The sequence below is a fragment of the Conger conger genome, chromosome 6 (assembly GCF_963514075.1).
Source record: "Conger conger chromosome 6, fConCon1.1, whole genome shotgun sequence".
Taxonomy (NCBI): Eukaryota; Metazoa; Chordata; class Actinopteri; order Anguilliformes; family Congridae; genus Conger; species Conger conger.
The window spans coordinates 16,893,852-16,919,214 of record NC_083765.1 but is presented as its reverse complement, the minus strand read 5'-3'; the positions used below and the strand labels follow the sequence as shown (position 1 = coordinate 16,919,214).

General features: G+C 40.4%; 3 protein-coding genes across 5 annotated transcripts; 2 read left to right on the top strand and 1 right to left on the bottom strand.

Annotated features, from left to right (window-relative positions):
• The first annotated feature begins 4,041 nt into the window (after positions 1–4,041).
• On the top strand, positions 4,042–8,948 carry det1 (DET1 partner of COP1 E3 ubiquitin ligase). Its single transcript, XM_061246095.1, has 6 exons — positions 4,042–4,567; positions 5,500–6,250; positions 6,623–6,976; positions 7,256–7,446; positions 7,591–7,782; positions 8,464–8,948. Exons 2-6 carry the CDS (start codon positions 5,522–5,524, stop codon positions 8,651–8,653), a joined length of 1,656 nt encoding a protein of 551 aa, XP_061102079.1. The 5' UTR covers positions 4,042–4,567; positions 5,500–5,521; the 3' UTR covers positions 8,654–8,948.
• Positions 8,949–17,396: 8,448 nt separating this feature from the next.
• mrps11 (mitochondrial ribosomal protein S11) lies at positions 17,397–21,389 on the bottom strand. 3 transcript variants are annotated; one of them, XM_061246279.1, is made up of 7 exons: positions 21,180–21,389; positions 20,848–20,949; positions 20,372–20,470; positions 19,978–20,107; positions 18,710–18,775; positions 18,150–18,324; positions 17,397–17,576 (listed from the first exon to the last, which is right to left on the bottom strand). In XM_061246279.1, exons 1-7 carry the CDS (start codon positions 21,266–21,268, stop codon positions 17,566–17,568), a joined length of 672 nt encoding a protein of 223 aa, XP_061102263.1. In that variant the 5' UTR covers positions 21,269–21,389; the 3' UTR covers positions 17,397–17,565. The 3 variants fall into 3 exon arrangements, with proteins under 3 accessions (XP_061102263.1, XP_061102264.1, XP_061102265.1); XM_061246280.1 differs by lacking the exon at positions 18,150–18,324; XM_061246281.1 differs by lacking the exons at positions 18,150–18,324; positions 18,710–18,775.
• Positions 21,390–21,638: 249 nt separating this feature from the next.
• On the top strand, positions 21,639–25,026 carry mrpl46 (mitochondrial ribosomal protein L46). The gene is made up of 4 exons (XM_061246572.1): positions 21,639–21,931; positions 23,610–23,808; positions 23,948–24,118; positions 24,700–25,026. The coding sequence occupies exons 1-4, from the start codon at positions 21,671–21,673 to the stop codon at positions 24,942–24,944; spliced, it is 876 nt and encodes a 291-aa protein (XP_061102556.1). The 5' UTR covers positions 21,639–21,670; the 3' UTR covers positions 24,945–25,026.
• The last annotated feature ends 337 nt before the right edge of the window (positions 25,027–25,363 follow it).

The following is a 25,363-nucleotide window of genomic DNA, read 5'->3' as shown; positions in this document are numbered from 1 at the left end:
AAGTATTTTATTGTATCTAATACTATTGCATACTATGGCAACTATCAATTTTTACTTCTACTTGGAATGAAGTAGAAGTAACTAAATAAATGATCATGTTTTTGACAGGCATATTATTGTTAATATTTATTGTTCATAATTCAAGAGTAAAGATGTTAATAATAATTCTGTATGATAAAATATAGAATGTGCTATAAACACAGCATAAATAAATGCTTGGGACTCATGGGAGCTTTAGTCAATCTTTTTTTTTAGTGGTTAAGGTACATGACTGGCACAAGCAAGGTCGGTGGTTCGATCCCCGGTGTAGCCACAATAAGATCCGCACAGCCGTTGGGCCCTTGAGCAAGGCCCTTAACCCCAAATTGCTCCAGGTGAGGATTATCTCCTGCTTAGTCTAATAAACTGTACGTCGCTCTGGATAAGAGCGTCTGCCAAATGCCATTAACGTAATGCAATGAAGAAAATGTATCTGTTATTATCCAGTTTAGGTCACATGATAAATATGTACAGTACTACTGCTGTATAATTTAATATATAATATAATACAATATAGATATAAAGCAAGAATAATACATTGCTGTTAATAATTATAATTTATAATTCATAAGTTATAGAGTGAGATTAGATCCCAAAAACCCACTAGTCAACACAACAACTGTTAACTTCTGATAGTCTAGGCCTAGCCTATAAAATTTAAAAGAAATGATTGAATCATTGAATAACTGTGACGTTTATCCATATGTGGAAAGTAGTTCCATTTTGGCACCAACCTACTGAAAATAGGCCCCATTGAAATGATCAATTTTACCTGTTTTTAAGTACATTTTGGTAAAACTACACTGACCATGCATTTTGTTATAATAGATATTTTCTGAAAATGGAAATATGTCTTTTTCAGCTGTATTTAATCATTTTAGCACACAATTTGAATGAATGGCCTCCTGATTGAGTGCTAAATGGGGGAGGATGTCAGACAGTATTAAGAGTTGGACTGAAGCATTGTAGGGTTTGGTCTTTTCATGTGTTATGTTGACAATAACAACAACATACATTGAAATTACTTTGGCCTTTTAAAAATGATTAAGGCAGATGTGACACATTTAAAATTATATTTATATTTAATTATTCACATTATTGCATCTGGATCACTCTTGTATTAGTAGTAGTCTATATAATGCCATACATAGTGAAATATATTAACATTTTATATTAAAAGGATCTGAGCAGTAGATCTCAGTTAAACCATGTGTGTTGCTGGTTTAACTTAAACCTCAGTTAAAGTGACCTCTACTGGCAGGTAGGTGATTTCCACAAGACACAGTAACATGGGTTTATGCTAAAACAAAGGTGTGCATAATAACACATTAAACTGCAGGTTCTGAGAACTCAGCAATCGGGTTTAAGGGTCCATGTAACCAAGACAAGGTTTAAACCTGTCCTAAATTCTTAACCACAGCTAAGCTAATGACAGAGCACCAGCCCCATTTTGTGTTCAAAATGTTAGGCCAACCTGTTCTTAATAACTGAGTGTTCAGATGTCCCCCCGATGCATTGACAATCAGATTTCAATTACCAAAGCTGATACTTATTGCAGAAAGAGATGATATTATATGGAAAGTTCCCCTGAATCTTCTCCTCTGTTGGAAAACCTCAAGCTGTGGGAGGTTCACTCACATTTCACAGCTGCAAATTCATGTTCAAGGGTTAGCCGACTCTGCTTTCTGTTTTGTAACTATCCATCACCAATTATACCATTTATGTCAAACATATTACATGAATCCAGTGGAACCATTCCAATAATAAGATGTCATTCAAATTGTAACACATATCGAAATGTGTACATATATCAAAACAAAAATGTAATACATTTTTTTAAGAAGAAGCCATGACACAATCCTCTGGGTGTAACATAATTTGGCAGCGAATATGGAGTAAAATCCCACTAAATGTGCTTTACGAAGGCTACTATAGACAGAAAATACTCCATCCAACCACAAACATATTCATAAATCAAATGGATACAGTAAAAACTTTTACATTAGTTCTGCTTTTCAATTTAGATTGACTTGAGAATGGAGGACATTTTTGAAAGGTCAGACAGCTATTCTTGATATTCTTGACAGGACACAAAAAGAAAATCCATTGTGCAAAATAGCCAGATAATGTCATTCCATTAGCTTTTTGTGCTTAAAAGCAATCTTTTCCATTATTTGTATTTTTTTTTCTTGCATTTTAGCAATTTCAAAATGTGTCCTGCATACCATGTTCCATTCTCATCAGAGATTATGTAAACTTGGTTGCCTGGCCATTTCACTTGATTATTCACATTTCCAGTTCCCAATTATCATATTTCAGATTTAATATATATTTGAACTGTAGCCCCCAAGCCCGCATGCCCTGCTCCCAGTTCCCCTGAAGAAGAAAGGTGCTTTCTGTTCTCGGGTGAATCTCACTGAAGAGAGGTTGTGTAAGAGGTACCAAATGGAGCTCAAGTAGGCTCTGGCCTTCCTGGATGAATAGCAGATGAGAATTCCTGTCTCTTAGCCCTTGCCTAATATCCATTTCAATAATGCATCACCAGCAGCTGCTAAAAGCCTGAGCGAGGCAGAATATTTGTGTTGCATTTAAAACAATAGTAAAAAAAAAAAAGACTAAACACCGGGAAGATACCTCTCAAATCCTTCAGAAAGAGGGAGATATAGGATTTCAACTGTATATTTCTGTAAGCATATAGCTAAATTGTTACAACCTACTGTGTATGGTCATATCTTCAAAATGATGCTATGACAGATAATTCATACAACTCTTAAGTTAGTTTCTTAGTTTTTACAACATTTTTTTTTTTTCATGTGCAGAACCTACTATTACAGAAAATTGCAACTTACATAATCCACATACTTGGGCAGGGATAATTGAACACAGACCCATTATCCAGCACTCAAGGCCAAGAGTCTGGTTTCCTCCTGCTTTTAATGTCTGTATTTTTGCTATTCCTTTTGGTTTTTAAATTCACTCCACTCTTTTGGAAAGCATGCATGCCATACCTGGTCTGTAACCAGAACATATGTGTTAATCCCAATTTTAAAGCCTTCATTTTCATTTTACATTTCTTTCTCTCAGGTCTATCTCTCATCTTTTAGATGTATGTTCTTCAATGTATTCTGATCATAAAAATGTCTGTATTGCCACTTTTCTAGAAAACCAGTCATATTGTTCCTAATAATGTGCAGTCAATAGATGGTAATAATAATAATAGTAATAATAGATGGTGTTGTTTAAACAAGTGTTTAAACACTGGTAAAACAACCTTTATTTTTAAATAGTTGATTTCATTTTATTAAATATACTGGGGACTAGTACATAAAATAATGACTCAATAATCTGCTGAATTATAATTTAATGCTTTATTAGAAATAAGATATTCATAATAGTCCTCCTGAACAACCATTTGAATGCATTTTGACAGTCTTAAAATGTGTCAGTGATCGAAGACTTGTACAATACTAACATTTATTAAAAATAGGCCTATGCAGGATTTCTTTCCTTGCTTTGCTCCTGGGTTTACAATCACAGATGTCTCCTACTCTGCTCTCAACCCCAACTACACCCCCAATATGACGAAACTCAGGATAGTTGGAATCATACAATCACAAGTATGCCAAAATGCTCAACCTGATAGCAAACACTCCCACTTCACTGTCATTGGCAGAGTAGCAGGGAAAATAACTAGCTATTTAGTTAGTTAACAGTAGGCAAAGATATGGCTCCCCATAAATTTCATTTAATTTCCATTCTAGTTCTTATAGAATTATGTGATCAGTCCCCTTACTCACAAGCTAGCCTGCATGTCGCCCTACAATAATAATAATCATCATAAAATACGAGTATTTTATATATGGGCTCTGCTGATGCTTAGAGGTGCAATACTGTTTTTCGCCTCGTAAAACAATGGCGCTGTGAGGAGCTACCGGTTAGAAAATTTTCTTTCTCTCATTTCGTCTTCTTGTTGACACTTTCTTAGCTGTTTTACGTATTGCACGCACGCACGAACGAACGAACACCACAGCAGCAGCACTCAAAAGTTAGGCTAGCTGGGACATTGATTTGAGCTACTTGTGTTATTATCATGAGGTGGACGTTCTGTTTAGCTTTTTAGCATATTTTATTATTGCTTGCTTATGCTAATAAGAACGATCTAAATGATCCACAATAGGAATGGGCTTGTTGTAAAATGGGTCTCATTTTAGTCTATCATTCTCTCTGACGCACAGTTAGCGTGCTGGCTAACCTGCGAAGTAGCTAACATTCCTTATTGGCTTAGTGTAGCGCAAGCTACTAAGCACTAAGCTGGGAGAAATTTAACGATACATATAAGTTAGAGCTAATATACATACATAGCTACTTAACAGGGGCAGAATACGTTAACTGGTTATGTTCAGAGTCACAGCTGCGATGGGGTCGGAATTGCTAGGAAGATATATCGAGACATACACCTTAACCTAACTATTTTTAAGTGGCCGGCTAGCTAGCTAAGTTAGCTAACAGCGACCATCATCAGTATTAGGTGAGTGACTATTCTGTCCACTTACGTTAACTTGTTAGTTGACGTTAAAATGTGTTTTTGTGTTCTAGGAACTATACCTAATGTTCCTATTTTTAATGGATAATTTGCTAACTGGATGCAAATATATTGCAGCGACATTAGCTAGCGTTGGATTTGATAAACACCAACTTGGGTAGAGTTGCTAGTTACCTTATTTATCGAACGCAAACCGATTCCAGTTGTGAAGTAGCTACGCTGGTAGGAGCACGATGGAGACCCTAGATGCAACTGGTGAATCTAACATGCACTCAATGACCACTTCAGCTGTAAGGCATTCACTACAGTTATATTTTTAGACTTATGGCTCTTCTGATGCTGTAGACCATCTACTTTAAGGTTAAACGTCTTGTGGGTTCTGAGATCAGCAGTTTATGATTCACTCAAACCACCTTGTCTAGCACCAACAATCACTCTGGTCAAAGTAACTTGGATTAAATTTCTGCTCCATTCTGATGTTTGGTTTGAATAACAACTGATGCATTATCGAATGTCCATGTCTGAATGCTCTTACGCATTGAGTTGCTGCCACAGGTTTGGCTGATTAGATGTTTGCATTATGAACTGGTGTCCAGGTCTACCTAATAAAGTGCTCACTTAGTGTTTCTTCCACTCTTATTGAATTTAAATTAATTGGCAAGCTTCATTGTTAAAAAATGAATGTGAAACTACCCTACCTCTTGCAATTATTTTGATATCCTATTTATTTTATTGTATTTAGTACACTTATTTGTCATTTGTATTTCAAATGTAACATTTAATTAGAGTTTTCTCATACAGTACAACTGAGTACAGTTCACGATAATGTTTGAAGCATTAACATCCAGGGACATGCGTGTGGATGTAGTGTAGCAGTAGCATTGTGCGCCGTTGGTGACCCTTATGTTGTGACCCAGGTCGGGTGAGCGCACTCCCGTCATGGAGGACGAGTCCCCCACGCTGAAGCCCCGGCGCATTCAGAACCAGAACGTGGTCCACCGGCTGGAGCGCCGGCGCATCTGCTCGGGCCGCGCCGGGGCGCACTGGTACCGCGTGCGCTGCTTCCACCAGAACCTCTTCCCCAATTTCACCGTGGTCAACGTGGAGAAGCCGCCCTGCTTCCTGCGCAAGTTCTCCCCGGACGGACGCTGCTTCATCGCCTTCTCCTCCGACCAGACCTCGCTGGAGATCTACGAGTATCAGGGCTGCCAGGCGGCGGAGGACCTGCTGCTGGGACAGACGGGGGAGACCTTGGCCAACGGGAACGACCAGCGCTCCCTGAACATACGGGGTCGCCTCTTCGAGCGCTTCTTCTCTCTGCTACATGTCACCAATGTGGCCTCCAATGGGGAGCACTTAAACAGGGAATGTAGCCTCTTCACAGACGACTGTCGCTACGTCATTGTGGGCTCAGCAGCCTACCTGCCTGAGGAACCCCACCCGCACTTTTTTGAGGTGTACCGAAACAACGAGTCCGTCACCCCCAACCCCCGCTCCCCGCTGGAAGACTACTCCCTGCACATCATCGACCTGCGCACCGGCCGTCTCTGCGACACCCGGGCCTTCAAGTGCGATAAGATCATTCTCTCTCACAACCAGGGGCTCTACCTCTATCGCAACATCCTGGCCGTCCTGTCTGTTCAGCAGCAGACTATTCATGTTTTTCAGGTGGGGCTTTAAGCTACTGTCCATCACGATGCATAACATGCAGGTTCCCACACTTAATGCCACTGAACCCATATTCCAGTGGCCACAGTATCCAAGAAAATGAATGCTGTTCCAGGATTATCTCCTTCAAGCCCAGGCCAAAAAGGTCTTTGAGAGTAGGATGTACATTTGGGATCCTGGATCAGCGTCTAAAGGGAACATTTATATAAAACAGGGGCATTACACTTGGATTGACTCACTGATAAACATGCCAAGCACTTTGAAGTAGCTCTCGTTTTATTTCCAGAAACGTTTTTGTAGATGTGAGGGTGTTAAGGGTTGCCACTGAGGGCAATATGGAGTGTACATGATGTTTCTGTTGCTAATCCTCAGGTGACTCCGGAGGGAACCTTCCTGGATGTGCGGACAATCGGCCGCTTCTGCTACGAAGACGACCTTCTGAAGCTTTCGGCCGTGTACCCGGAGGCCCAGGCGGAGGGCCAGACTGGGCTCTCACGTCTCTACAAGGAGAAGACCATCAACTCTCTGAAGCACCGGCTGCTGGTGTACCTGTGGCGCCGGGCCGAGCAGGACGGCAGCGCCACGGCCAAACGCCGCTTCTTCCAGTTCTTCGATCAGCTGCGTCAGCTGCGCATGTGGAAGATGCAGCTCCTGGACGAAAACCACCTCTTCATCAAGTACACCAGCGAAGACGTGGTCACCCTGCGGGTCACCGACCCTTCTCAGGCACGGCTCCTTCCCTCCCTCAGCGGTTCAGCTGAGGACGCTTTTCATTTGTGTGGCCAAGGAATGCTCTTGTTCTTAAATTAGTCTTTTTTTTATTTTTATGACTTCAATTAATAGCAGACCAGTTATTTGTTATTTTTATAATTTACAATGTTTTCAACTTTGCTTTAAGTGGAATGTATTTAGTTGAATTGAATGAGCCGTCAGAAATGTGATGACCATTTAATCAGTGAGTGAATGATGGTTTTCATCAGGTGGCTCATATCCCTCTTTCTCCAGCCGTCCTTCTTTGTGGTCTACAACATGGTGTCCACCGAGGTCATGGCCGTTTTCGAGAACACCGCCGACAAGCTTCTGGAGCTGTTTGAGAATTTCTGCGACCTCTTCCGCAACGCCACGCTCCACAGCGAGGCCGTGCAGTTTCCCTGCTCCGCCTCCAGCAACAACTTCGCCCGGCAGGTCCAGCGGAGGTGAGTGAGCCGCGCCGAGCCTTCGGGGGGAAACGCTGAACCGGTCCACGTTCCTCCATAGACCTTCTGTCCGACGCGCTCTCTCCCGTCACCAGCATGGCTCCAGCAGTCTTACGTGCTTTTACGCTGGTTCCTCCCGGGCAGGTTTAAGGACACGATCGTGAACGCGAAGTACGGGGGTCACACGGAGGCGGTGAGGAGGCTTCTGGGCCAGCTGCCCATCAGCGCACAGTCCTACAGCAGCAGCCCCTACCTGGACCTGTCGCTCTTCAGCTACGACGATAAGTGGGTGTCCGTGATGGAGCGGCCAAAGACGTGCGGGGATCATCCCATCAGGTATCAGCGCTGATCCACGCATCTCTCACACCTTTAAACGTGGGATTGCATATCTTTTTTCAGTTTTGGATTTACGAGTTACAGATTATGACTAAAAATGTGCTTGCATCCTCCATCTTCATTTGTTACACTATAGCCCATTTGAAAGAGCCATAGCATGCATCAGCCAATTCCAGTTCGGTGGTGATACAAATTAGGTGTGGTAATCACTGGCTATGGACTGTAATTTCATATGTATTTATGACATGACAACGCTGCTGGTACTTATAGTAATGGCAGTGGAATGAACAAAGAACATCTCTTCATCAAAGCTAAAGAGCACCTTTCTGCCTATGAGCCATGCAGCACTGATTTCATATGAAAATGTCAGCATTTCTTACATAAACATACAGTATGTGGTAAAACTACAAAAGAGTCCCAAATCATTTAACAGAGATTAGCGTTCAACAGAATAAGATTAACCATAGGGATTTCATAAGAAATCATGTAGTTTTCATTGTTTCGATAAAAAGACATGTTTGTTTATAGTGAAAACGTATTGTCATTTTTCCTGGACATTAAAATTAGTCAGTGGGGTTGTTATTCCTGTTTTATAATTCCTTGCTGGGGGGTGCAATTATTTATTCAAGCTTTTGTTGATTTAAACAAATTCTAATTCGCTGCTCATGTTTTCTTTGGTAGGTTTTATGCTCGGGACTCAGGATTACTAAAGTTCAAAATCCAAGCAGGCCTGCTGGGCCGTCCCATTAACCACGCCGTGCGGAGACTGGTGGCGTTCACCTTCCACCCCTTTGAGCCCTTCGCCATATCAGTGCAGCGGACCAATGCTGAGTACGTGGTCAACTTCCACATGCGCCACGTGTGTGTGTGAGGAGCAGAGGGACCCACGCCCGGGCACTGCCCTCTAAGACTCCAGCCACGATGGCACACACTGCAGATACCAAACACCATTCCCAAATGTAAAGTGCTGGAATTGTGCTCTGACCTAAATCTGTTCCATTGCATTCACCCTGGCAGTGGTGTGAAACGAAAGCCAAAGCCGGCTGCAGTTGACCCTTACTGGAGCTTTGTTACCGACACTTTCACACCTCATATCTGAATTTAGCTTTTATTTTATTTTGGTTTAATATTGTTCTGTGCTATTAAACATCTGATTTTTAAATATACTGCATTTGTTTTTGAATTCTTTCATGTGAGGAATCTGTTGAAGTGCTGCAGAGATGTGCTTCAGGGAAAGCGGGTTGGTATATAATGAAGCTCATATGGGACCCCATATGCCTCAGATCCAGACCTTCTGATTCCATTGGTCTTTTAATGGTACAGCCACTCGATGCAGGCTCCGACTGAATTCACATCTTAGCCAAAATAAAACATGGCTCTTAGGAAATGTACATCACGATTTGTAGTCATTCCTTATGAAATACTGGTAGCACTGTGAAATCTAAAATAAAGGAGAGAACGATTCTTTTATTTCCTGCATATACTGTATGTGACGTCGTTAATTCAACAACATGCTAACCTATTCAGCAGTAGTGACCAGTTTGAAACTGCTTTGAGATATATGCTAATTGCTTAGCGCTTTTCACACTAAATTTTCTCATTTTGTGTTCTTGTCATTACCCTACAGACTAAGGCTTTCCTCCATTATCAAACTTTGAATTTGTGCATGCATGCATTTTGCTCTGAGAAATCACCTTTGACCTGTGTGAAGATACAGGGATTGTTCAGCTGTTCTTATTGTTTTGTGATTTGGAAAACTGTAATTTTTTGTGATTCATGTAAATGCATTTCTAATTTCTTTTAGTCTGTGGAATTTCCATTCAGTATTGGTTGAATCTTTTTACTGGAATTATTGCGCAAAATCTGTCTGTGCACTACCACTTTGTGAAGCTAATTGGTGAGCAAAAAGTTTTGCTGTTCCAGTGATGGGTATGGAATCTTACTGGGCATCAAGTATTCCACCTACCAATTTATAAACCATTACCTTCAGCTGTTAACAGAATGGCCACTTGCTCATTACCATTATATATTCAGGTCTGCCTCTTCACAGTACAGGAATGATTCTGATTGCAGTCAGGGCATTGCTGATATAGTTAGTTCCAGTATTTTCTATAGTCCAACTTCATGTGACTGAATCTGTGCATAAGATTCAGCCAGATATTTTACAGGCCTCGGTTTAGGTTAAGAACTAATGCTGTGGCACATACAGGTGTATTCAGGCAATTGGGCAAATGTGGGTAAAAGTCTTTGATTAGCCAGGTACCCGAATAACCAAACCAGTTCATACGATTTCCCTCGGCTTGAGCTTTGATTTGGGCACATCAACTTAGCTGTTCTTTTAAACGTGATGTGCTTAAGAACAGAAACAGTGGTTTAAGGGGAAAATGATGCTCTTTGCCAAAGAGAGGAGAGCAGTATGTGAGCCTGGTTTTGTGTGTAGGTGTGAGTGGGTGTTCATGCATATGTGGGACTCTTGCTTCTTCCTGAATGGTATTCTAGGCATGAAGAATAAAACCCTACAGGTATTAGTCTGAGTACAATAAGGAAAGAAGAATGAACAACAGGAAAGAAGTTCGTTTTGCATAGTATTTAAGAGAAAATGAAACCTTGCGGTTTATCTATTGGGATTGCCTAACATTTTCTTATTTTTCCCGTGTCATAGCTGAGCACATCTTATCATCCATCCATTATTACCAAAGGCTGTACTGGTTGAAATAACAGCCATTCTTTCATTCACATGAACATTTTGGTCCAGGAAACACATGCCTGTGTTCTGCTAACACTTATCTCAGGGTTAAGCCGGTTTTTGTTCAAGCCATACATAATGGATGCTTTACAGCAATGCACACAGTGGTGATGTATAACGCTGCCCCCAGTTTCCAGAGAGACTTGCTTCGCCTGGAGCCTTATTGAACATAGGTTCACAGTCTTTGTGTTTGATTAAGCGTGATGGTGAATATTTGCTTATTCATGGACATATTCATTTGACTGAATCAATGCATAAGATTCAGTGGAGCACATGATGGCATCTGTTGTCAGAACATCGCTCAGTTCTGTCTCTTGGGACACCCTGCTCCTCCCCCACTCACTGATCTCCAGCATTCACAAAACACCTTGACAAAGAGGGCTATCTTCCAGGTTTTTCTCCATATTGCTTATTTTTGGACATGTATACTCATAAAACAGTGTGTTCAGTTACGTCTACAATATTAGAATTGATAACTATGAACATCAATATGTTAGCATATACTATTTACAGATGCAAGTATAATGCCTGAATGTTCTCCAAGAAACACCAGTGTAAAGTTTCTTAATAGGGGTCACAAATATATGTAATGGGGACCAATTGTGTGGCCAGTATAGTCTGTTTGCACCATAGCATTGAAGATCCCTGTGACCAGAATGTTCCAGGTGGACTATGATGCCACTTTTATAAAACGAACAAAAAAATACTTGTCAATTGATGTGAATGGAAAACATTTGGCCAGATTATTATCAGATGTGCCAACAGGGAAGACATACAGAGAACATAAACATTAAACAATATGTAAAGCCATACTAAAACACACTCCCAAATAAACATGCTATATAAAACAAGTTGTTGAGAATTGAGACTAGAAATAATTAAAAATATTGTTGTGCAGGTAACAATTTGTTTAATTAACTGTATTGTACAATTGTGTCAACGCTTGGAGAGAAACCAGATGTCTTGTAATGTCCTTTGATAAAGTGTGCAAGTCCCAGGCAGCTGCCATCATCAAAGCCACACTAAATGCAGGTTACCTGGAAGGGACAGCAGGTGTTGCAGGATTAAGTGTCCATCCAGCCTCCTGTTACACAAGCTTATTGAGCGCATTGGTACTATCTCTGGACAGTGGGAGGTAGGAGGAGACCAGGATCTGGAGACTTGGGTTATATGGAATGTTGGCTGATTTGTTTGTAAGATTTCCAGGTGGTCTTCTCTCAGAAAGATGTTTTGGAAATTGAACACTTCTCCGTGTGTTTTCAGTAGATAATTTGAAACATTTAAAAAAACAGGCAGGTCTGCTGCTGAATCCTTGGCAAGAAGAGTAGCCTACAGTAAATTGTCCTGTTTCATGACAAAGCTGTGCTCATTCTAGGTTTTTAAGGTTGTACACTACTCTCCAGTATCTTTAATGATACAGCAGAATTAAGGGAAGAGAGTGTTTTTTGAAATGTAGAAACATAGCTGATTAATAGACCTCTCATGTTTGAAAATGCCTGCTGCACACAAGCTCATGTCCGGTACATGACAGCTTGCTTTGAGGAGCTGGCTGACTGGTGCATCCATCTTGGCAGCAAGTGTAGATACTAAACAAGCAAATTGGTAAGAAGAACTGAATAACTAATTACTCTATTAAAGCTCTATTATATAACAAAATAATGACAGTATTCAGGCATGCCATAGCTGCTAGGGCCAATATGGGAGAAACAATTTATGGCAATACTGTAACTCAGACTTGATGAACATAACCAGAACCAGAATGAATAAGCAAACTGCTTTTCCACATATTTAATATTCCTCTGCCTTAATGAATTATTTGATATATAGTATTTGATAGAGAAATGAGGAATGCAATGTACTGTTAAATACATGAATTATAGTAATTCTGTACAGTATTTGAATGACTGCTCTGTAATTTGCAACAAGTTGTCCTGAATTATATTGTCCATATGTTTTTAGTACAACATGCCTTTTTTTTAAACATCTGCATTACCCATAAAAATAAAAAAAAGAGATTTTAATTACTAACATACAGACTCTAATATAATACAACACTCCAATATCCAAGAAACCCCCCCCATCTCATTCTTGATCAAAGAGGAGTGTTTATGTAGAAGTAAGATTGTTGTAGTGTCGGGCATATGCTTGGTCTAGTCACTGTATGTAATCATATCAGCCCGTGTGCTTTGTAGCATGGTTTGTGGGAAGGCAGATGTGCACAGTCGGTCTGACCTTGGTTGCTATGGCTACTGGGCAGCACAGAGTCATACACACTGTCTGCCTGGAAACTCAGTTCCTGCTAATTGCTGTTGTCACAGCAACAAAGCGCCTAATGTAATCGTGGGAAAGTGCACAAATCTTAAATACATTTATTTAGAATGTTTAATTCTACTTTGCGTTTGGGACACAGACATGGTTGTGTTACCTTCTATGGGCTGGGGGTCACACAAAGACCAGCCTTTTGACTGGAGGCACTGGAGATTTCATAGCATTTCTCAGATTGGAGGAACCTTGTTACCTCAGATCCCAGCTGTTCATTCTGAAGCGATTAATCTACTGCCTGTTTAATGGTCATTTCCTCCAAACTGGAAACATCTCGTTGTAAGGACTGCACCATTTTAACCTTTCTGTTGAATATTTAGTCATCTCCAAACCCTTTTTGTGCTTACTGTCATTTTGAATGATATACCATTTGCCATTTACATTTTTTAAATTATATTATTTACATAGATAGTTCTTACTAGGACGATATTTAGAGAGGATTCAGAATGTAGCGCTGAGAATATTTATTGTGTTGTTTCCAAGTACAAACACATTTATTTTGATTCAAATGCCATAATGGTGATACATGATGCAGCTTCCTTACACCAAGATGTGGAGCCCAGGACTGTGAAGTGACATAGCTTCCTCTGTGGGAAACTGCTGTTTTTTGTATCTGTTTCAGTTTGACCAAATAATTTGAAGATGCCTCTCCATTTTTTTGTGATAAAATATTTCTTATTGAACAAAACATTTCAAACTGAATATTTAACAACCGCCCCCCATGGTGACACCCCTCTGAGACCCCCACCAAGGTTACGGAAGTCAAAAGACAACCCAAATAAAACTATTTTGAGGTAGATATAAATCAACTTTAAAATTTCATTCAAAATTTTTGTACTCCGGGACAGTATGGGATATGTCTGTTAACAATATTGAATGACGTTGCAGCCACTCCAAAACTGATCTGCAGAGGGGCAATCCCAAACGTATGTATGAAGGAGCAGACTAGTTGCCTCTCCCTTTAAGCTCCAGGTGCATGTATCTGAAAAGAGCCTCAAGCACAGATGCAGGGATAGGTTAGGGCTTGTTTGAGTGCACAAATACAGGATGCTTTAGCAAATCAAAGTCAGAAGAAGTAATTCAATATAACCGCCTTGGCTCATCATTTGACGTAGTATAGAGAGCAGTATTTCAGGGATTCTACTTCCACTATGAGTCCTGGTGCCTAATATGTAAATAATAATAACTCATTGTGACAAATTATGTCCAAGTATCAGAGTGAAATAGTTCACAATCAAGTTTGAGCACACATTGTATATGTATCTATGTTTTTTCTTTGTGTGTGTACCCAGAATACATATATCTGCCCTGATGGTGGCTTGCTATTTCGGAATAAACTTAAATGATTTAATTCAATGCAATTTATATTTGTTCTGATAAAACTCAAAATCAGGTGCCAAAATCAGTCTTTGTAGAGAAGCTCAGCTGTTCATATTTCCCCCCAAAATATAGGTTCTTTCTATATCAAATACATTTCATCACCACATGTGGAACCCAGTGTCACGCTGCACATACTGTAGGCTACAGGAGTCTATTTTGCCCCTCAAAACCTCCTCATAGTGGCCAGACGTAGGTTGAAATAGTATTTGTTTCTGTACTGTGTTCAAGTACTGTTCTGCATTTGACTATGCTTGCCTGGTGTATTGGAACAAATGAAGTAATCCCAAAAGTGTAAACTCTGCCAATCTGCTCCTGCTTGCAGGCCGAAATGCTCCAGGTAAGATCAAAAGAACACAGAAAATAATTACTTTGTGAACCTCAGTCTGGCAGAGCAGTCGCAAATAAATAATCACATTTATGAACAGGGTTCCACCGGTTATTGTGACCACTATGTTAATGCATGCAGACCAGTATGCTAATGTATACTGACAACACCTTCACACTACATACTTTATTTTTATGTTAACCTTTATGAATTAGGAATAACTAGTATTTTGTGAGATGCAGAGATGCTAATGGCATCCTTCATGAGTCTGTAAGTGTTTTAACCTTTATTTGTAATTCATAAATTTGATACCTGGAAACCAGTTTTTTTTTCATCTTTTTCTTCCCTAGAGTCTCAAAGTTATAGTGTGCTGCCAGGAACTGGACACAATGCTGTATTATGAATATGATTGAAATAATAGATGGATTACTTATCATTATCATGAAATCTTTTATGTAACTACAATGTATAATCTTTTCAACAATGCCATATTTTTGCATCTCAGATTTAGTTTGCAAACATTCACTGTTCCACAGGTAGCATGATGCTGTATACTGTATATGGAATCTAATCTTATATCATTTGCCAGTCTGACAGCAAGGGTGCATATGTAGCAGCATTAAACTATTATTCTGTAACTTTACACATTCACATGTATTCATTAACTGGTTAGGTATCAGTAGCAGGCAATGCTCCAGAACCCATGCAGGCTGGACCACAGAGGATAGACCTGCAGGTAAATTAGCTAGGTGGCATAATGGCTAGGCAGCTCACTGCTATGCAGACAGCACATTTTTATAAGTTAGAATAGATTAAATTGAAGCTGATTATTAGTATTCAAATTTGTCATATTTAATTTCAGCTCTAAAATGGGCATAAAATAGCATGCAGTAATGTCAACAGACATCAGAGCAGTATTTAGAAATGGATCCACATGCTTACAGGTGGGCGTGTGTACTTTCGCTTGCTGACTAACCAACTACACTGCACCAGTCTTGTTATTCATGGTAACGGAATGATTCATTGAGACTGTGCTACCACAATATGTTCCTTGCTTATTAAGTGGCTTCAGAAAAATACATTCTCCAGAATGTATAACTTGTTACATGGATGCAAGAAAGCTTCCATAAACATATAACATATGGGGCAAGGTAAACTACATGTCTTTCAGTGGGTTGATGTGATTCCATTTCTCACTTTAAGACAGTGTGATACATTCTTGCATTTCTGGTGTACTGCCATTTTATCTGGTTTCTAGGGATTTCATGAAAATGCTTGTAAATTGGTTCTGACCAATCTGATCCCAGATAAAGTAAGTATATCTGCACCTGCATCTTCTTCTACAATGAATCTCCCTATTTCAGTGCAATCAATTCCTATCCTAACTTTCCTCTTGCAGAATTACTTTTTGCAGCTTGACTGATTGGCTTCTCTGAAGTTTTAGGTTGCTCTCTATTTATTTTATACCGAAGCAAATTTGTATTTACATCACTTTCACTTTATTTCCAGTTAGCAGTTGCATTTTCCACAGTGTAAATGTTTTTGGTCAGGTGTGCAATATGATATATGGTTTTGAAGACAGAATTCTATGCATTATTTTTCCTTTAGTATTTTCTATTACCATTAGTGGAGTCAGGTGACAGTGAAGACAGTGGTGCCCTGTACCAAAAATAAGTAATTGATGGTGTGATGTTTTATCAAGAATTACAATCTGAGGGCTGCAATACAAAAAGATACAGGAAGTGTGTGCAATATCTCATACTGTCGGTCAAAAGAAAAAGTGTTTTCCTCATTGTGCCTGCGGTTAGTCTGGGCCCAGACATTTATCTGACAAAGTCCCAGACTAACTCTACAAACTACCATTGCCATGCCTTAGAAATGACTTTAGAGCCATTTTTAAAATGGTACTTGAATTCGAGCCTACAAACTGTGGGTGAAAGGAGGTATGAAAAATGCATTCATTTTTATATTAGCTAAATGCAATTAATTTCATATTATTGTTTTTTGGCCAGCGTAATGTGTTATTAGTAATACTTCCAGATTACAAGCAGCAATTTCTAGGGTTTGACTGAGTGCGTACAGTGTGAGACCACTTCTCATCAGTCTGCCATGCACAGGGTCAGCTGCACACATCTGGCACAGGCGGTACCTGTGAAACTGATGCTATGACAGATTTCTGTGCCCCACAGGACTCCTGGCTACAGCTGGCCCTGTATCACAAAGCAGGATTATGGTGTTAGCGTAACCCTCCCAAATCTGGAACATGGACTAAGTAAGTAAAAAGAGCTGTTCAGGGTTTTACTTAGTGCAGTTATCCAGAGTAATTCTGCTTTGTGATACAAGCATGGCCAGCATTCAATGTCTGCCATTTCTGAAGTATCATTACACAAGACACATACTGTACCACAGCAGGATATGGCAGATGGAATTATAGATTTGAATTGACCAATCATACCCTGCCAAGGATATATCTGTAACAGAGTTAATCTACATGCACCTCGCTGGTAGAGTACATGCAATGATATGCCTCTGATATTCCCATTACCCCTGTCTTTGTGACAGCATCTCTGTAAAAAGCACCAAACAAATCAATTTGAATTGAATGATTACCTTGGGTGAGCCAATTAAATAAACCAATTGGGTAGAATGCTCACAGCTAAAACAATGGAAATCTCCTAATGCCAAATGCTATGCTAATAAAACAGGGTGTACAAAGGACCGGCTCCGGTGCCATTTTCTGCCTGAAGAGAATCATGCTTTTAGCATGTGCTAAAAGCAGAGGCATCCCAGTAGTAGGAAAAGCACTGATGTACTTAACTCTCCAACAGAACGTAAACACTGTTTGAAACAGAGAGAAGACTTTATTGGTGAAGTGACAGGCAGACTGCAGAGTCCCGGTAGTGCGCAGTGTCCTCACATTCTCCGAGCCTTGCGTGGGCGGCAGCCGTTGTGGGGTACAGGGGTGTTGTCAGTGAGGGACACAATCTCCAAACCCCCCATCGTTAACCCCTTAATAGCAGGCTACAAGGAGAGAGAAGGAACATGAGCGAAGTGGCTTCTCCTTAACAGAAAAACAATGCACAAAAGCCTTGACAATTTTCTGTCACACACAACCCATTTCTTTATGACCTGGGCTGTGTAAACCAACTACCCATGTCATTTTATTTTATTTTATTCAAACATGGAATCTTGGTACAAAATGAAGACATTTTCATTGAAGGATATCAGTAAATAGACCCTATCTATGTGCCTTTAATGCTTTCATTCCTTTCCTGTAGTGTATTCAGCATTAGCATTTATGGTTACTGAGCAGGTTCTTGAAAAGTTTATAGAATATTTCCACTTATCCCTCCCATTAGTCTTCCGTTATCTACATGGGCAGGATGGTTTTAGATGAGCTCCTACAAAAACCTACAAAAAGCCACTATACGGCTTTACGGAATGAAATTGCACACGTGCAATACTGACGGAAAACAGTAAGCCCGAACGCTGCCGTTTCCTGGTCATTATTTGCGATGTTGAATTGCGGGTGTCGGTAAACGTGGCTGGCAGAGAGTGGACTCCCACCGCCCTGTGAAGCCCCCTGTTGCTCACTGGGGGTGTGCGCCTCATTACATGTCCCCCCCCGACTCCATTTCCGCCTGGTGCACACGACCGCCCAGGTGGCGGCGGGGGGTCTGCCGCATGTCCGCTGCGGGCGCAAGAGAGGCGCTCGCCAGGCTAAAAATACGCCCGGCTTACGGCTTCTGCCTCCTGCATGACCAGCAATCTGAACAGGAAATCAAGGATGTTCCAAATAAAATGACGAGAGTGACACGCTGCGATGAAGTTAAAAGTGACTCGCAATGTGGCAAAAAACCCAACCGAACTGCAGCTATGCCTTTGTTTTCCAACAAACAAATAATTACTGGTCTAAGTGATGAATGAACAATGAAGGTACAGTGAATTCTAGAAAATCGGCAGTTACTGGATCCCGGCAACCGACACATAACTACCATTGTGCGTGCAGTGAGGGTACGGAGGAAAGTGGCCAAAATCACAGTTTATTTCCACAAAACAGTGGCAATGAAACAGATTAAAGCATGTATGAGACTGCTCATCCTGACTGGAGTACAAGCACAAGGACATAAGGACACACAGGTGAAGGGACGTACCTGCCTGCCAAGGCCCAGGCCCTTCACCACCACACGCACAAACGTCACGCCCTTCGCCTGCGCTTTCTGTCCACAGGAAACGGAGCAAGCGCAAGTCATACACATACATAAGCACAGGGACACAGGAAATACACTGAACACAATAGGCTACCCTCCCTATATCATGCCTGTATGTATTTCCGTCTTCATAAAGACAAATACAGTTTCATTTGATTCAAACAGATTTGCGTTTACCCTATATTTACATTTACTGTATATACTCAATTATTGTATACTGCACAGAAAAACAAATACAATCAAGGTGATACTGCAGTATTTAAGGAGAAAAAATGCAAGAGAAATCACCTGTGGGTACCTATAATAATTATAAAGACATGGCATTACGTGCTGCAAGAAAGACTGTTCAGAACATGAAAATGGAGAACAGAGTGATTCAGATTCAGACGATTTCATGAGGGCCATCTGTTCATAGCCACCCAAAAAAACCCAGGAAAAACCACACACACACACACACACACACACACATACACACAAAAGATTTTCACCTGTGGTTCTAGCAAAAAAGGCAGAAACTGCAGGTCTGTACTAACCTGTTCTGACCATATAAATCTCGAGAGCAGGGCAACAGTGCGATCACCAAAGATTCATATTGACAGTTAATGGCAGGGGGTTTCATTTTTCTCTGTGGGATGTTATAATCAGATTATGGCGAAAAGTGTTGGGTTGCCTATATTTATAAGTACTTGCTCCATGAGGATATAGCACATTATTACTCCTGAAACCCCACTGGTAGAACTGCAAAGGTGTTGGAGGTACCCAGAAAGGCAAAACTCATCGTATAAAAATCAATGCTGTGGTGGTGCTGCCACCTTGTGGAGCACAGTTGTAATAGTAGAGAGATTGTCAAGAAGGATTTGCCAATTAATTTCTGAGTTTGGTAAATCTTCGCCCCCAAAAAATGTACTGAGTCTTTAATTAGATCAGTTACATAATTTTACCTCTTTTCATGTAATTGCAATAAGCACAATATGGCTCTTCACGGCATGCATAGCCATGTCGGACATAATGTGGCTTAAGAAGGTAAATAATCCATGCAAACATCAACAGTGCCTAATTAAGCTTTTTTTGGGGGGGGGGGTTGCAGTTGTGGTTGGATCGAAACCTGCATAACATACACACACTTTCTCCAGGACCGCTGTTGGGAACTGTACTTCTAAGATGATTTTAACTTGCCAGTGAACTAGTACATCATTGACTGTGGCACTTACCACTGCTGCGGTGATGCCTGCAGTTTGTGCAGCGATGGGGGTTGATTTCTTGGCATTTCTGAACCCTTCTGAGCCGCAGGTTGTTCTGAAAATGTAGTTGCCCTCGCTGTCTGTCACCATGACATGAGTACTGTGGGGATTATATATTGCAGGTTTTAACATATTCAAAAGTGGAACAATTTCATTTTTCACTTTACATTGAAGCCATTTTCTCAACTCACATGCACCACATTTCAGTTCAGTTTTACCATTTGTTAATGCGAGGATATTAAACATTGTTCTGCGATTTTAGCTGGCTGGCTTGCAGGAACAAACATGTATTGTCTAGATATTTTTCTAGATATCAGCCTTTGCGTTACCAACATTATTTTCTACAGTCAAATTTCTGACTTACTTATTATATGTGGCTTTAATGTGTACAATTGGCAACTCTTCAAACTTCTTTCCTGCCCATCTCAATGAACTCTCCTGGCCAGGTATAGGAGGATAGACACTGAGGATAGAAAACATTTACATTTACATTTGGCAGACGCTTTTAATCCAAAGCGACTTACAAGTGCATAGGTTCTACCATAAGTCAGAGCATCACATCCAGAAACTAGCAAAATACAGAGGAAATGCTGTTCTAAACATAGTTGTCATCAGAAGTTTGAGAAGTTTGAAGAGTTTGAAAAGGTGGGTTTTGAGTCTGCGTCGAAATAGGGGGAGGGATTCTGCTGTTCTGACAGTGGTAGGCAAGTCATTCCACCACAACACATTGCAACAAATAATTTGGTACACAAAATGAAATAAGTCATTTTATTTCTGCTGCACTAATAGTCGCAGAAGGCCTGTTTGTATTTTATTGCATTTATTTATTATTATTTTTACGTGAACTCCCGAGTCTTTTCAGAAGGATCCGCGTTCTGATCTAACGTTGCAGACTCCTGCAATCTGACTGCACTGGAACACACAGCACGTTTGATTCCATACCTGCAAACACAAACAAAACCAACTTTATTTATGAAACGTTATAAACAGTTAAAGCGAACTCAATATTGTTTCATTTGTCCACATGACATCACTGTCAGTCTCTATAAATTCAACATTATCGTGTTAGCTTATCTAACTCTTATATTGCACAAATAATACTTTTCTCTATGATTAAGATACAGACTTTTACTTTATATTGTAATTGTCAGCGGAGAACGCTTCCGACTTACTCTGCAAAGCTTCCTGTATTTGCAGGAAAAACAAACTTCTGGCAAGCACCTCTTACCAATGTACACAATTGTCTCGAGATTGTATACATGGCAGCTATTTAAATATTAAAACAGATAATATGAATTACACTGAATGGCTACATTACACATACATTACATGTGACCTCAACCTAACTGCTAGCAATTCATTCTTGCATTTCCTAACATGCACACATGTGTATCCGGAATATGACATTGCTGACTGTATATAGGGGTGCAGTATATCGTAAATGTTATGATACAGCAATTACCTATGCTGTTCTTTGAGAAACATTCGGTGAAATACTTATGTCTCTTAATAGTTATTACATTATGAAACATATTTAACGTTTATATCGACAGAGAATATATATATATATAATTTAAAAATGGAATTGTTCCACCCCATTCAGTATTGTTTCCATTTCGTATTTCCTTTACACAGGGAATTGTGGGTACAACATAAGTTGAAAATGGCCGCGCCTACGTGCAAAATGGCTGCTCGTCCTTTACGGGGATTTCTAACATGTATTTCAGGGACCTATTTGCGGAATAATGTCAATCGCAGACTGTCACTCACCATCCCATGCTCCAGCGTTTTAATAGCCAAAAAGCCTGAAATAAACGCTGTATCTCCGTGGACGCTCCACGGGGCAGTTTGTCTGCAAAGACTGCCTATACTTTCTCAAGATCGGAGCCCAATTGAAGAACAGTTTGATGAATTAATGAATCAGGTGAGAATAACATCCATTTCATTTAGTAAATGCTGTAATTCAGATGGATCTACTGTGAATGAGAAGTACGTTATGAACCTGACTTATGGGAGCTAATTTATAGGAAGTCTGTCGTAACCCGGAGCAAAGCTCATTTGTATTTTTCATGTTCAAAAAGTATTGAACAGCAAGGCCAATTCCTTTGTTTTTGCAATACACTGAATACATTTGGGATTGAGACAACAAGATGAACATGAGAGACGGCTTGTATTTAAACTTGGATGTGTTTTACTGCTTAGAACATAGTACCTTTGGTATCAGACCATCTAATTTTTAGGTGAGCAAAATTATTGGAACAGACAGCATTTAAGTAAATGACACTTAATATTTCATAACATATCCCTTGCTTACAATTACTACATCAAGCCTATGACCCATTGTCATCACCAAACTGTTGCATTCTTTTGTGCTGCTTTCTTGGGCTCGTAATGCAGCCTCTTTAATTTGTTGTTTGTTTCGCGGGTTTTTTTCCCTTCAATCTCCTTTTCAGGAGGTGAAATGCATGCTCAGTTGGGTTAAAATCTGGTGATTGTCTTGGCCAGTCTAAAACCTTCCATTTACTTCCACTCCAGAAGTAGGTATGCAAGCCCAAGTCTTGACACAGTTGAGCTTATGTTTTTGATAATGAGCAGATCCCTTCTTTTGACTTTGGCCTCTCCATCTCTTTGGCAGAGGTTAATCTTGGTCTCATCAGTCCATAACACTTTCACAATAACACTGTTCCAGAACCTTTGTCGCTCATCTTTGTACTACTTTGCAAATTTTAATCTCACCTTCTGATTCTGATGAGTGGTTTGCATCTTGTGGTATAGCCTGTATAATATTGCTTCTCAGTGTTCTTTGAACATTTGATTGAGATACCTTCACCCCTGCCCTGTAGAGATTGTTTGTGATGTCACTGACTGATGTTTTGGGGTTTTTCTGTCATCAAATGCTGTTGTTTTCCTTGGTTGACCTGTTTGATGCCTGTTGCTCCGTATGCCGGCGGTTTGTTTCTTTTACAGGACATTCCAAGTTGTTGTTGTTCCCCGATGCTTGTACATTGGATTTCCCCTCTTTTCTAAGCTTCAAATTGGCTTGCTTTTCTTCCAAAGACAGCTCTCTGGTTTTCATGTTGGTTCATCTTTTCTATCACAAATGCAGTCTTCACAGGCAAAACCCAAGGCTACAACCAAGAGTAGACATTCAGAGCTATTTTTTGTTTAACCAGTCAATCTAACAGGACACATTTGGGCAACAAAAAACACCTGTCAGTCACATGTTCCAGTACTTTTGCTCATGTGCAAATTGGGTGGTCTGATACAAAAGGTGATAGCCTATGTTCTGAGTAGCTTAACAAATCTTGATAAAAATACCAGGAAATGACAACTGAAATTCGGATCATGTACATCTTTTGACCTGAAACTCAGTTTTCTTCAGTTTAAAAACAAAGGAATTGACCTTGCTGTTCCAATACTTTTAGAGGGGACTGTATAAGGGAATGACAACACAAGCTCTATAGAGCCAGACCAGTCATGCATTATCTGCCGTAATCATATTTAAAATAGCCTGCTACTTTTTTTTATCATTTTATCATTATATTAGTCCATACAACCGACCAAAAAGCACATCTGATGATTTTGCGTATTGCTCTTTGTAGATGGAATTGGAAAGAAGTCTTCTGTCAGAGCATGAGCTGCGCCTGTTGGAAGACGCGGAACGTATGAGCCGTAAGCAGGCGGAGGATTATGACTCTGATGATGAGTACTTTCTTGACCAAGACGTCATTACAGCTCAAGATATGGAAGACTCCTGGGAGCAGAGGCTTCAGAAGTTCCAGCCTGCGCCAAGGCACAAAGGTGTAGAATTGGCTCTGTTTATATATATATATATATATCACTTATAACCAATAATTTAGCTGCAAAGCACATTGATCAGTTGCTGAATTTTCCCCCTGCAACATTTTGGCTGATGTGTGGTGAACACCTGTTTTGTCAGATGAAGTTGATATGGACATGAGCTCTGTGGACCGTTGCCTGGGAGACAGTCTGGTTCTGTTGGCAAAGCAGCAGGTTGGCGGCGAGGAGTTGTGGCTACTGCCGCAGCTACAGTGGCAGGCTGGAGAGACCCTCCGCCAGACGGCCGAGCGCAGCCTGGCCAGCCTGCCAGGTAACTCTGCTCCACACTCTTCTGTCCCTTTTCACACAGTCTGCATCAGTACAAATGAGCTTGAATTGTGAGAAGCTTCATAGTTTTTAATCTGTGAGGCCTGCTCTGTAACCTTATGTACACATGCCCTGTCTCCAAAGAAGATGGCTTCCTCCCTGCGCCACAGTCACTCCACAACTGAACAATGGCACTGTTGGTCTGTCTCCAAGGCCGCTATTCTGTGTGCTTGGAGAGGGAGAGAATCTTCTTTATTTGTAAACAGTGCTCTTTGTCTGCAGAGAGACAGGCTGATGTAAGGTTAGCCATTATAATTGACACAGTTCAAATGAAAGCAACTTGTATTTTCAGTGGCTCGTAAATCAGCACAAAAGAATATATTCTGTGGGCCACACCAAATACTTGAACTAATAATTGCGCCAAATACACCAAATAATTAAACTAACACTAAAAGTGGTAGGTTTATGTAAGACCAAAATGCCTTTTTTCCCTCATTTCATGCTGTGCTCATTTAGTGATGAATTGCTCTGCATAATTGAAACAAGTTTCCACTGAAAACTAATGATTGACATTATCTACTTCAGGTGATTATAAGGGGAGGTTCCTCGGCAACACACCCTGCGGAGTCTACAAGTATAAATTTCCCAAGGCCATCCGAACGGAGCTCTCTGTCGGAGCCAAGGTGTTTTTCTTCAAGGCCTTGCTCTCCAGCCGTGGTTCTTCACCCCCTGAATCAGGGGCCTTTGTGTGGGTGAGGAAGGGTGAACTGCACAATTACCTCAAGCCACAGTACTTAAAGCAGGTGAATGGCTGCATCATTGATATTTAAGACACTGGAGTACAGAAGGAAGTGGGTACCTGGATTACCAATTCTGTGAACTTGCTGAAATAAAATAACACTTTTCAAAGCACGTCTTTTTCATGCCTTCTAGATTACAGAAATGGCATCCTGTTAGTAACCTAGTCATTGCAGATGTTTAAGGGTGACAGGTAAGAAGACAAAAATCAGCACTGATTCTCAAATGCATATCTGGTGCAGCTTTGCTTTCTATGGAACATGCAAGATTTTGTTTGCAGTTGAAGAAAAAAGGGTGTACCTTTTATTATTATTTTTATTTTTATTTTACCTGCACACCCCAAGAATAAAACCCAGATCATAATCAGTGTTAGCGAATACAGCAGGGGGCAGTGAAGTATCTTTCTGTATGTTGAAAAGCAAAATAATTTTGGAAGAAACTAAAAGTTCCA

Excerpts from the sequence above, each read along its gene's own strand:
- det1 (XM_061246095.1), top strand. The coding sequence starts at position 5,522 with ATGGAGGACGAGTCCCCCACGCTGAAGCCCCGGCGCATTCAGAACCAG. Across the intron at positions 6,251-6,622 it reads AGACTATTCATGTTTTTCAG|GTGACTCCGGAGGGAACCTT; the intron begins GTGGGGCTTTAA and ends GCTAATCCTCAG. Across the intron at positions 6,977-7,255 it reads GGGTCACCGACCCTTCTCAG|CCGTCCTTCTTTGTGGTCTA; the intron begins GCACGGCTCCTT and ends CTCTTTCTCCAG.
- mrps11 (XM_061246279.1), bottom strand. The coding sequence starts at position 21,268 with ATGTATACAATCTCGAGACAATTGTGTACATTGGTAAGAGGTGCTTGC. Across the intron at positions 20,108-20,371 it reads ATTAAAGCCACATATAATAA|TACTCATGTCATGGTGACAG; the intron begins GTAAGTCAGAAA and ends TAATCCCCACAG. Across the intron at positions 18,776-19,977 it reads CAGGCATCACCGCAGCAGTG|AAAGCGCAGGCGAAGGGCGT; the intron begins GTAAGTGCCACA and ends TCCTGTGGACAG.
- mrpl46 (XM_061246572.1), top strand. The coding sequence starts at position 21,671 with ATGGCCGCGCCTACGTGCAAAATGGCTGCTCGTCCTTTACGGGGATTT. Across the intron at positions 23,809-23,947 it reads GCCTGCGCCAAGGCACAAAG|ATGAAGTTGATATGGACATG; the intron begins GTGTAGAATTGG and ends CTGTTTTGTCAG. Across the intron at positions 24,119-24,699 it reads CAGCCTGGCCAGCCTGCCAG|GTGATTATAAGGGGAGGTTC; the intron begins GTAACTCTGCTC and ends TATCTACTTCAG.